The sequence below is a fragment of the Cyclopterus lumpus genome, chromosome 4 (genome assembly GCF_009769545.1).
Source record: "Cyclopterus lumpus isolate fCycLum1 chromosome 4, fCycLum1.pri, whole genome shotgun sequence".
Lineage (NCBI taxonomy): Eukaryota > Metazoa > Chordata > Actinopteri > Perciformes > Cyclopteridae > Cyclopterus > Cyclopterus lumpus.
Window position 1 is genome coordinate 16773297 of NC_046969.1, and position 12919 is coordinate 16786215.

The 12919-nt window shown below is 43.5% G+C and overlaps 1 protein-coding gene across 4 annotated transcripts in view; it reads right to left on the bottom strand.

The window, feature by feature from the left end:
- Nucleotides 1-1314: 1314 nt before the first annotated feature.
- Nucleotides 1315-12919, bottom strand: part of opa1 (OPA1 mitochondrial dynamin like GTPase) — a 36530-nt gene continuing 24925 nt past the window's right edge. Inside the window, exons 30-31 of one of the 4 annotated variants that reach the window (XM_034530247.1) lie at nt 3577-3650; nt 1315-3436 (exon numbers count right to left, since the gene is read on the bottom strand). In XM_034530247.1, coding sequence (XP_034386138.1) covers nt 3586-3650 — 65 coding nt within the window. In that variant the 3' untranslated portion in view covers nt 1315-3436; nt 3577-3585. The remainder of the gene's footprint in view (nt 3437-3576; nt 3651-12919) is intronic. The other 3 variants (XM_034530250.1, XM_034530248.1, XM_034530249.1) reach the window with 3 other exon arrangements.

A 12919-nucleotide genomic window follows, 5' to 3' on the forward strand; every position in this document is an offset into this window, starting at 1 on the left:
ATACCGACCCGCCACACCCCCTGCCAAAAGACCCAGAATGTGTCTGTGTGATGAGGTGAAGGATTAAAAAAAACGAAGCAACAAGATCGGCCCTTTCTTTTTCTGAAGAAAGACTAGAAGTGAAGCTTTGTGCACGTCCGCTGCTGTGGCACATTTGAAAAGTCTGGCCCGGCTGCTTTTGTGTCACCAACATAATGGGGATTGAGGGAAAACACAAACTGAACCACTGTGCCGTTGTGGCACTGGCTATTAGTCAACGTGATGGCCTTTGCAGATGCTAATGGTGTATAGTGTGTCCCGGCCGGCCTCCCTCCTCCCAGAACGTGGCTATCTGATAGCACAAAGGCCTTTTGCTGGAGGTTGACTTTTCCCCCTTTCTTTTCATGGATACTACAAAGTCATTAGGCTTTTTTTCCTTTTTTTTTTTTTTTACTCCTTTTCCCTTGTTTTTGAGAAAACAGGGGAATATAATAGCCACAAAGAAAATAGAAAGTTGACGTGAGGCAGTTATCTCCATGTGTAAAGCCTCAGGTGATGGTAGTGAGGATGAGGCCTTCCCCCTCTACATCCACCCCTCCCCACTGCGCTTCCCTTTGAGCAATGTGGAGCTGAAGTAACAACCGGGCCCTTGTGAAAGAAGAGAGGATGCCCAGGAGTGGAGGACCTCTGGACTCTGACTTATTAATCAGTCAGGCCCTCAGCTGCCTCTCTCTAGCTGCTGCCTCAGGCTGCAACGTGTCTTCAGCCTGCTCAGGGTTGAGATAACAGCCTGCAGAGTTAAATACTCTGAAGGTTTGCCCAGACCTGAACCAGAGGCCTCATCACATCAGCACACAGGTCACTGGATCCAGATGCAACCAGCTGTAGGACAACAGCAGACTATATTATGGAAACACACATTCAAGCAACACAACTCTCCACGGATGAAAGTGAAACAATGCATCAAAGGTGATTCCCCTTTAACTTGCCATTTTTTTTTTTTTTAACGACGCATTTATTGGATGGATTGCCGTGAAATGTTGTAGACATTCACCGTCCCCGGATGATGACAGGTTTGGTGATGACTTCAATTTTCTTCTAGCGGCATCATGAGGTCAAAAGGAACTTTGAAAACATGTCCATGAGGGCAAACTCAGATCAGATGGTCTAAAGCTACTAAATAGAGTTTGAGATGAGTGTAAACTTTCTTATTAATATTTGTTCTCATTGGATAAAGGTTAAGGTAAATGAAATTGTTCAATGAAACTGCTGCATGCACTGAACTGCTGCTGACTTCAAATAGGTTTAACGCTGACTGGACAAGATGACGCAACATGAAAAAGTTCATCTTTATTTGTCAATTTAATTTTTTTATTTTTCTCTTTTAAACACAAATTTAATAAATAAAGCACATCTGATGGGGTACACCATGCAAACATTACTTTCTACAACATTAAACATTTTTTTGAACAAACTCACATATTGTTACACAAGTTGTTCACTCTGCATACATGTGCTGTACATTATAGTAGCTCCATGACTTTGCGTTAATTTAAGCTGTACAGAATTGCTTGTATGTATGTACAGTATGCATGTATACACACACCCATATACACATAAATGAGTGGATAGGTTTTACGCAGTCTATAACCCCACTTTCGGTCAACAGATTTCTCGTGGGAGATTGAAAGAGTCAGAATAGTCCAAACGATGGAGGTGGATGTGAAATAAGGAGTTCAAGATAAGAATGAGTAAAAAGCACAATATTGGGAGCAGTGCGGAAACATGCAGCCCTGGACAGTGTGAAGAATAAGTGAGCTGACAAAAGCAGACGCTTTCAGGTTAAAAATTACCCACCAGCACGTTAGATATTTTCTTTTTTTCTTAACTTTGAGGATAACTTCTGTTCATTTACAGGGAGATTTCCATTCCCTCGGTTTTCAGGTGTTTGATCTCATCCCTCCAGCCAAGCAGCAAGAAGGCCGACGATCTTAATGACTATCATCGCGGAAAAGTGCACATGCACTGTGTACATGTGCATAGACATAACGGTTCTGCCAAAGCATCACATCGGGTACATATTGGAAACATCGGGATAACCCACCTTCCCCTGTGTGACTAGACCAGCTGATCAAGATGGACTGATATTAGTGCGCCAAAGACTAAAACCCAGGTCCAAAGTGGTGACATTAAGTAGAACAACTCACAGCGTCATAGCTTTTGAAAATCAAATTAAATGTACATGCAAACTGGTTGATAATTGACTTAATAAATAATTATGACATCTTTAACTTTTAATGCAAGGTGGCTTTTGAGAAATAAAGTCTTTAACCTTAGAAAATATATAACAATATTACATGTTAAAATATATATTACATAATCAGTTCAAAAACTGCAGTTCTTAGTTTAATAAAGTGTCTAAACAATCTAGAAGAATCCTGAATTTCTGTTTAATTACATTTATTAATTTATCAAGAGGGTGTCCGATTTTTCTTTTGTTTGGAAGCAGTAATATTATCTCTTATTATTACAACATGGGGAGAGATGAAATGTTATAGTACAATGATGGAAGTGCAAACATCACAAACACTACACAGATACAGAAACAAAAAGGTGGCATGACCAGGACAGCGTGTGCATTTGGCAGAACTATTAACAAAGCAGTCAACTAAAACCCCATTAGATCAAAAAAGAAAAGAAATCAAGCTATACATGCTATCTTTTCCGACACCTTCAGAGCTGGTCTTATCCTGTCAATGACTGAGTTGTTGTGGAGTTACAATGGGGAGCGTTGATGAGAAGAATATGAATATTGAAGTCTGCTGCTCCTATTTAGGGGTACATGGAGCATATAAGTAGAGTTTAGCTGCTGCTTGGAGGGATAACTTAAGTGCGTTGGATCCTAAGTGCAACTAAAAGGAACTGGTAAATGTTAAATTTAGGCAAATTCTTGTGTGTCATGGCATATTTTAGAAACACCATGCGAGATAAAGGTATGAAATTCAAAGCCGTTTCACCCATCAGGAACAGCGCAAAAGCAAGACACACTCTTCTAATCACATGTACACAAACACCATCAGCTGGGGAGATTAACATGTACACAATCCTCATTTATTGAAAATGAGAAGTTAGATGTCCGACAACACTGTGCATGCTTCTCATTTTCCTTGTGATCTCTCTGTGTTTGGGCTCCTGTGCAGAAGCCCCCCCCTCTTTAGCCAGGACAGTTTGCAAAAAAGGAAAAACAAAGATAAAGCTTGAAAACTGGGTCCTTCAGTTCAGGTCCATCTTTTCATCAGCTTCAAAAGGGGGACAGGTAGCCAAGCCGCAGATATTAAAATCAGATGAGTGAGTGAGTGGTGAGGCCAAGGTCAGGATGTGATGGCGGTCATTTAAAGATTTGTCTTTTTTCAGTGCATTTCCCCCGTTGAGATCCATTAATATACTTTCAATAGTTCTGTACAGAAGAGGGGAGAAGGAACAATAGATCATATTATACAGTGCACAATTACTATTTAGGATCTTACAATTTAAACATTTACTATTATTCAATTCAGGCAACTGGTAAGTTGTACAATACAGCACAGACGCACATACCTGGTTGTCTTATTTTTCCTTGTGAAGAGCTTCTATGAAGGCTTCAAGTTTCTCCTGAATCTCACGAACTTTCTCTACAGAAAAGCACAAACAGTAGGTTGGTTAGTCAAAACCCTGTAACAACACTAAACAACTACAAACACAGTTATTAGTTTAACTCGTATGTAAAGATAAATATATTTTGGACTGTTGGTTGAACGAGACTACATTGTTTAAGGACCTCAGCTTGGCCTCTGGAAAACTGGTACCAGCACCAGTGTGCTGTATGTTATCGTCTATTGGACTGTTTGCCCTTCAATGTACTATTTTCTGGAAAAGAAATTGATAATGGATATGATTGTCAGTTGCAGCAGAATTTCAAAACGCCAGATGGCTGCCTGACAGTGACGGCCAAACCTCTAGGCAGACCTCCTTCACGCAGCTGATGAAGACTTGTGTACCCTTTCCCGGTTAGCAAAGACCACATCAAAGCTCTCCCCCTCTACTTTTCGTGGTACGTACCTCACGGGCACATTGCTAATGGACAGAGGGAGATACCATAACAACAACATTTCACATGAAAGGGGGGAATCTACTGGAAAACAATCAGTCACTTCTTCTCATGATTACACTCCTTTTGTCCGGAGACCGCATTAGACGAGCAATCCTTCCCCCCAACATGTACTGTCACACGAGATGAGCGAGCCATCTAAAGCAGTCTTAATCACTGATTAAACAGTGGCTGAAGGAAGTCTGTGGGCCAACACAGAGAAAAGGAAGCTGTGCTCGCAATGCCAGCTGCACCTCCAGGCCTGGCTGGCTCTCCAGCTTCCCTGTCACCCTCGCTAATCTGTCTGGATCTCCCCCAAGCACAAACTCAAACACCGGCTCTGAAAAACAAACTCGCACTGCTCCGTCTTGATCAATCAGCCGCACAAGATCCATAGGCAACCTATTGTCGATTATTTTTCAAAAAGAAGGCCCAATGAAAACAACTTTTAAAGAGGCTTTCCCCCGTTTTCAGGGAGATAAATCATTGTGGTTTGGACCTCAGAGCAACAGTGTCGTAAGTGTCCATTTCAGGTCGGCACAAAGGTGATTATAAGTGTGTGCGTGCTTTGGAGTGAAACTAAATATTGTACTCGGGGGCTTGTGTGCAGCCCCCTTTTGATGGGAGCACGGCTGCTGAGGTATCCTTTTCCGGATGGATGAAAAGCACACGGTTGTTAAGAGAGATGCAGGCATCCCCCCCCCTCCCTCACACACACACACACATCCTGAAATACTAGCAGAGCTGAGGAGTTCTGGATAACACACACACACACACACACACACACACACACACACACCACACACACACACACACACAACACACACACCACACACAAACACACACACACACACAACACACACACCACACACACACACACACACACACACACACACACACACACACAACACACACACACACACACACACACACACACACACACACACACACACACACACACACACACACACACACACACACACACACACACACAAAAAGGTAGGCAGAACTGAGCGAATGAACCTTTGCCCTGAAAGTCAACACAGACAAAAAGCACCTGAACGTCTTGAAAACCAGCTCGAGCTGTACAGTCATGCTACCTCCACCTTTTTTCACCTTCCTACACACTCAACGCTGGCAGGTGGCAAAAAAAAAAAAAATCCCTGGCCTTTGATACTGTGTTAACACACTCAGGCAAAATGGCAGGGCGTTAGGTGGAGATTACAACACCTAATAGAGGCATTAAGGGGGCCTGTCGAGGGGCACGCTGACAAGTCACTGCAGCAGGTGTGGGGTTGAATGAAACATAACCCTGCGGTACGCCATTCCAGCACGCAGCCCACCGCAGGGCACGGCTCAAAGGCAACTGACAGAGTTCAGCCGTGTGGGCTGCGTGCCCTGACCACAGAACAACACAGCTCAATCCAAGCCAATCAGAGTAGGATTACCAACATCTGTTCGACCTGAAGAAGAGGAGATGTGAGGTACGGGGGTGTGGAGTTTTAGTTGGTGTGAGGAAAGGAGGTTACTGACTGTCAGATCATCAAAACATGGGAAATCCCCCGGCTCAAGCTTCAAAGCTTCTAAGTGGGTTTAGATGTGGCTGATGATAAGGTGCTCTACGGAGCCTCGGTGCTTCACATGCAGACAGTTTCACACGGGTCAAACATTAAGGATCCTGCCAACTGTTGGGCAAAGATACCATGCTCCTCTAAAATCACTGGGGTCGGCAGTGGTTAGATCAGAGGGCTTGTGATAAGAAAAGACACAGATTTGTTTTCCCAGATTGTCTGGAAAAGTTTCCCATGGAAAGTTAAAAATCACTCTGTGCTGCTGACGCAACTGAAACCCATTATTCAATTAAATAAAATATATTTTTTGTACAGCCCAAAATCACAAATTTGCCTCAGAGGGCTTTACAATCTTTACACACTGTTCTACACACTCAACGATTGATCCAGTGCTTCAGTGGAGCACAACACAGTGGTTGTACTGGGCCGCTCTTATTATAAAAACACAATTTTATACACTCACAATTACAAGGCACTTATTGGCTTCAGAAAGCTTTACACTTCTACAAGATGTGACACCCTTTATCGTCGGGCCGCATTATGGTTGACATTAGTACCGCATGAAAAAAATGCAGCTCCCTCATTCATCAGAATACATTGAACGCAGGGCTGTTTTATGGCTCAGCTAACGCATTGCCTTTTTTTCAAGTTTGAAAGAAAAGTGTAAAGTAAATTTGACTAATATTAATCAGTTCAGAGTCACAAGATGTGCAGCAACATCCAGGTCCAATCCAGCACAAAACACATCAACGATTCCCTTACGGCGGGATGATTAATGACTTTAAAATGAGCCCTCGGCAGCTTTCAGGAGCCCAGGAGGCCACTGGTGAATGTGAATGGCGTCTTTCAAAAAGCCAATATTCTGTGGATAAAACTGTGAGAAACAGATATTTATTTCCCCCACACCATCTGTTTGCCACCAAAAGACAGGAAGAAAAGGCCACAACAAGGCTTTCTTTTCTCCGTCCCGTGGAAATGCAACACAAAACAAAACAGTGGACAGAGTCACCATTGCTGGTCCCTTGCTGAGCAGTGGGAGTAGCGATCTAAAACTCCATTTAGGCTCCTGTTTACCTAAGAGATGAGCCCCAAAACACAGTCATTCAACCGCTCACCCCTTTATCTGGTCATGAATATTCCCATAATCCTCTGGCCTCTATCCCAGAGGCCCCGTCTTTAAGATGCTGGGTGTGTGTGTGTGTGTGGGTTGGTGAGGATGGAGGGACTCTCGCCCATTGAAAGAAAGAGAGGGGAGCCTTTTCCCCCCCAAATTCCCTCTTTCAAGACCTTCTCTCGGCTGATCTCCACATGAAATGATATCTCATTCACTCTCACTCTGTCGAGTCCCATAAGCCTGCCACAGCCGAAGCGCTGGCAGAAGGAGAGCTGAGCCACAAAGGCTTTAATTGACCTGTAATTAGAGTGTGAAACTGCGTGGCCCTGCTGGACAAGTAGCCAACACAGAAGAGAGGGAGAACAGAGGAGAGAGAAAGATGAGGAGAGAGAGAGAGAGAGAGAGAGAGAGAGAGGACAGGGAGCTCTGCAACGTACTGTGAGATAAAAAATAAAATAATCCTCCTACTGTGGGAGATGGTTACTCTCCTGTATAGAAAGGGTGTCAACAGAGCGATTTCAGCGGATGCAGTTTGGTGCCAAGGTTGAGGCTACTTTAGTACGCCACTCTTAAAGTTTTCCACTGAAAAGCAAGCAGCAATCCACAGTACGGTCACTAGAGAGTGGGGCGAAGGGTTTGGTTCCTGTCCCAACCTGTCGTCATACATGAATAAACTTTTTTAATGTTTATATCATATGACTGCCAGGGTCACGGTGTTGGTGGGGACACAAAATATTTTAACGCTGTGCCGTTTCTTTCTTTGAAAGCCGATCTCTTAATGTAACAAACAGAAAAGCCTCTTTTTTTTTTTTCTTCCTCAGCATGCTGCTTGATTTGTCACTAAATCTGGATCGTCATGCAATAAAACCCCGGGCCATAGGAGACATGGACACAGGGAGAGCTGGGATGTCGACGGCCCAAACGCCATGTCAGTGACAGAGCAATGAATCACCCCTTGGAGTCACAGCTCTTATCTAGAAAACAGATGCCTGGAGAAGAGCAGCCCAACCTGGGGAAAGACATGCATAGGTCTAAACAGGTCAAAGAGTGGGGTCAGCGAGGGGGCAGACTAAACCAAAACGGCAGAATGCAGAGAAATCCTTGGAAAGAGCCAGGTGACGACTGTCGTTGAGCTGTGTGGAACAGGTTTTATTGTCGAGCATTGCTTGGGCCTTTGAGGGGCCGGAGATTTGAGTTGATTTTAGAACAGGGGGTTATAAAGATGAAGATAGTGGTGACAACGTTTGGAAGATGGTGGGTTTAGCTCCAGGCCTGATGGGTTTAACTGAGAGAAGAGCTACAACAGTAAATGTAAATGATTATGAACGCAACTAAACAAAACAACTAAAACGCATCATCCAAATATCGCAGTAAATAGTCCATCACTTTCCATACTCTTTCAATGAACAGGTCTGAGACAGGAAGTCTACTTATGACTTGTGTAAATCACAGAAAGTCAGGAGTTTGAAGCCTTCCAAGACTCACGTTTCTACAGTCAAATGGAGCCCTGTGCTGAGGCTAAGTGGCAATCAATTTCGAGCAGCCACATGGACCTGGGGATGTGAGGCTGACAAGTCTGGTTTAAACTGAGATCCTGTTATAATCCCGCAGAGAAACTCCCCTCTGCTGCATCGGCCACAGGTGCGTTGACCAAGTTAACTAATACTGAACTCAAGTTTGAGAAAAAGCATGCATACTTCCAGGCCAGTCGGTACGTGGGCTTAAATGTAAAGGATTCGTTGTTAAACACTTTCTCTCAGTCCCTTCTTGACATGGCACTGACCCTAAACCAGCCCATCAAACAAGACAACAGAGAAAGATAAGACGGAACGGGTCTCCTCTTCTCTCCGCTGCCCTCAGGTAAATACACGTTTCCAGCTGCTCTGGACCCCACACACCGTCACATCCATGTATCACAGAGACGGCAAACACACCTGGAATTCCTTTGGGCCTTTAGGCCTGTTCAGGCTCATATGCTGGGGAAGCTGGACTGCAGATGTTTTCCTTGCAAAGGCCAACAAAGTAGTACTGAAGCCTCAGAAAGGGCCATCAGTTTGTCTCTTTCTTGAATGCAAGTTTAAACAAAAGTCATACTCCAAACATAGCCTCCCCACCCACACACTACATTTACAGGCATCATATTTTGAAAGATCGTCTGGCCAACGGATGATTTCACATGTGCTTGCTTAGTATGACTGGACAAAGCAAGCCAGCGTGAGACTCTGCATTACCTTCATAACATCATACACAAAACACCCTTTACAGTGTTATCCACTTATAAAATGAGTCTATTGGAAACGGGGTTCGTCCTAGATATTCTTCTACATATTCTCAACCACACAACTGTCCAACAAACAAGATCCCAAATTTCTGTTGTCAACTAGACCGCAGTAAATCAAAAACAGGGAAAGGCTAACCTCCTCGGGCAGTATGGTCATGCCATGAGAAAATTCCAACCTTAAAGGTAGCATATTTTCCACCCATCAGAAAGAGGAAGTATATGGTGTTCCTATTACCTCATCTTAACCTGCATCTGATGTCAGACCTTTGCTTGTGTGCGAGTGACAGGAGGCTCAGTGAGAATGGGTCCCCGGTGACTAGTGTGCTGAAACATGGGAACAGAAGCACATATCTCCTTCTCTTCCTATTTTCCCAAACTTGCTCTCCCCCCTTGAGGAGAATGAACGATGGCTTCACATTCTCCTTCATAGTTTTACTTCTTTATCACCACTTACATTATCGCCTCTTGATTGGTTGTCATCTAAAAAACAGAGCTCTTTTCTCTCGTTTCCTTAGTCCAGTGGATTTATTTGCATCTAGGGAGGATATTCAGAAGCAGCCCACCTGCAGATGGTTTATCAGCACACTGAACCATCAGGTACAAACACTTACACCGTTATAGCACTGTACTTTGAGTTTCACAACTGATCACCCTTGGGACCAATCAACAGCTGTCTTATCAAGAGTCTGGATAGCTGCGTAAAATGCACCTGTGCAAAATGTCTTAGAAAGGCATCCCTGGTTGTTGACATGAGAAGAAGGATGTATAGGAGTGAAGAGAGGAAGTGAGACAGTGACGGGGAGGGAATAAGGGGGAAGTGATGAATGATGGGAAAGTGGAAAGAGACGCAGGTCACGACTTTGTAAATGGGAGCAGGTGGCTGGTTGAAGTCTTGTTGGAGGGAGAGGAATAAGGAAGGCGAGGTGAGAGACTCCTGTATTTTACAGTATTGACGCTTTATTAGGGCTGCAACTAATTATTTTCTTTGCCAATTAATCTGTTGCTAATCTTCTTGATGAATAACTTAGTTGCTTGGTCTGTAGAATATCAGAACATATTGATCATTGTTTCTCAAAGCCAAAGATTACATCATCAAATGTCTTTAGTTTAAGATATTTAGTTTAATGTCATAGAGTCAAGAAACCAGGAAATGTTTACATTTAAGAAGCATATACAAACTGTATAATCAAACTTGTTGACTTGTTGCTTAGAGTATAAACAGACGGAAAGGTGAGAGAAAACGTGACTTGATCAAATTGTAACTGAATTAAAACTATATGAAGTATCAGAAGATGCTTTGCACTGTTTCCATGGCTCTTACAGGTGTCTTGTGATAGAAAAGTCAGTTCACACATTATTAACAAGATATTATATCAAATGCAGGAGGGGCAGCATTAACTGTACCAATGTTATGACAACTGTTTGTGTACTCTCCCGGGGAGAAAATTGATCATTTGGCAGCAACTCTGCAGCCTGAGGTTTCCTCCCCCATGGGAAAAACCTAACTTACATTGTATCACCACTAAGCCTCCTTACTTTACGAAGCAACACTGTTGTCTAACAGAGAGTCTATTCAGAGACAAAACAAAATCGTGGCAGGAAGAGTGGGATTGAGAGCTACAGAAAGAGCAAAAACGGTGGAAAAAAAGAGAGCAAAAGACAGGAGTGAGAGACATTGACGCAAGGCAGTGTGTTAGGAGTGAATCAACAGAACTGTAAAAAGAGGAAGTAATTCAAACTCAGAAAAGGTCATACTGAAGTTCAAGTGTATGTAAGGGCAACAGCCCCGAACGTGCTGAAGAGCATTCAGTCTGCCCACAGTCTCAATGCAAAAAACCACCCCCACGTTCCAAAAAGCAGACCGGTTGACTCGGGTCATGTCTACAATGATGTGGATACTTATGAAACGGAATCTTTTTGTGTTTGTTTTGGCTTTCCATCCATAACAAAAGTGGCTTTTTGGAAAACAGTCGACAGTGGAGAGGGATTATGTAGGAACGTGTTGTAGTGCGTATACGTGGAAAGTAAAGTACCGGTGTGTGTGTGTGTGTGAGTGTAAACCTTCAGTAACACAAACATGATCAGGTACTAATATCTTGCAGCAAATGGAAAAAGCGAAAATATCTCAGTTTATATGTCAATAGAGCCAAATAGCTGTCGGTGGCGTCAATGCAGCAGGCTAAAACAAGTGGTACTGACTTTGGTAAAAACATTTGCACACCGTGATCATGCAGGCACATGTGCACACAACACCTTAGAACGATGTCATCCCTTACAGAGGAGCACTCGCTAATCACTCTGGGAGGAAGCTGCTCAAAGGAGAAGGAGGGGGAGGAGATGAAAGGCAACAAAGTGAGCGTGAGGCTGAGCAGGCATTCCAGGGAGCAAGCTCAGACAACCAGCACTTTATTCTATTCCGCTTCCACACAAGAGAAAGGAAAAGGAGAAAGTGACTGCATGTGCAAACATGAAAACACTTCACACATTATCTCTTTTTTTAAGAGCACCTTCTGTTGACACCTTTAATTCCTAATAAATCCATAATCTTCGCCACATTCGTCCTATTCATCAGTTGCAATAAACATACAGTGAAGATGGCAATCGTAATGTAAAAGGCTGTGTGGTGGCATGCTGTTCATTCGAATCGGCTCTTCCAAAATGTGCCAGCAAACAGCAAAGTGTGACACTGATCTTACATTCAGAAAATGTACACACAGTTAAATGCTTTACTTCCAGCTTAAGGGATGTACTGTCCAGGCTGTTTGCAAAATAATAATTATAAAACAAGAAACTCACTCACTCACTATCCTCAACCTCGACTGACTGACTGTCTTTGAATGGATGCTACGATTCATGTTTCTGATTTTCAATTAGCTAATGAGCAATTATAATTCTTCTTTGATGCACTGCAAGACATGTTAACTTTTAAGATATAAAAATAGAGATATATATCTTGAGAAGAGCTCTATTTAACCTTCTGAACATTAATATAGCAGCAAATATAGTGGAGTAATGTCTACCTGAGAACAGGATCCAGTCACTCTCTCTATGAGTTTATTACTCACTTTGTTGACATAGCCGGGCCGGTCGCACAGTCCTTTAGTGCATGTTAGTGCATGTGAGCATGCCCCACTGGCTAGCTCGCATAAGGGCGGTCACAAGTGATAAGGCCGGTTCCTCCCCTCAGTGACAGCGCTAACAGTGCTCACCTGTTAGCCACCGTTAGCTATGAGCTGCCGGCTCACTGTCGAGAAGTTGAGAGCCGTTAAGAGGCAATCAAAATAGTTATATATATTAATAGAATTTCCCATTAAAGACATCAATCCCATGATGACAGTAACCGCCACGGTGACCAGATGTATTTTTGTGAGGATTGCAGAATATAAATACCATGGCTTCTGGCACAATTAAAGTGCATTATACCAAATAATAAAATAAAAGATTTATTTGATCCCAAATGAGACCCCACTTTAACGTGGTTGGCGTGGCCCAGTGACGCTTGGAGCCATGTTGTCGGCGCAATAGCTCCTGGTAGGGTCATCCCAAGACAAAGTGGTCCCAGGGGAGGGGCCAGAGCAAGATCAATTAATTGCCCCTATATGAATCTGCCAGGAAACAGTTGTAGCACCCTGCCCGGGAAAGCAAAACCAGGGCCCTGTCCTGTAGCCAGACCTAGGAGGGAGCTCGCCAGGCCAGCGTCTGGGCCATAACACATGGGGCTCAGCCTGGCACAGCCTAAAAAAAAAAAAAAAAAAAAATCGACATGAAGCAGCCGCCCTGTGGGCCAGCCACTCGCAGGGATAGGCGCTCACATTGTGAGCCAGGCGACACTAAAGTAGGTCTCTAAA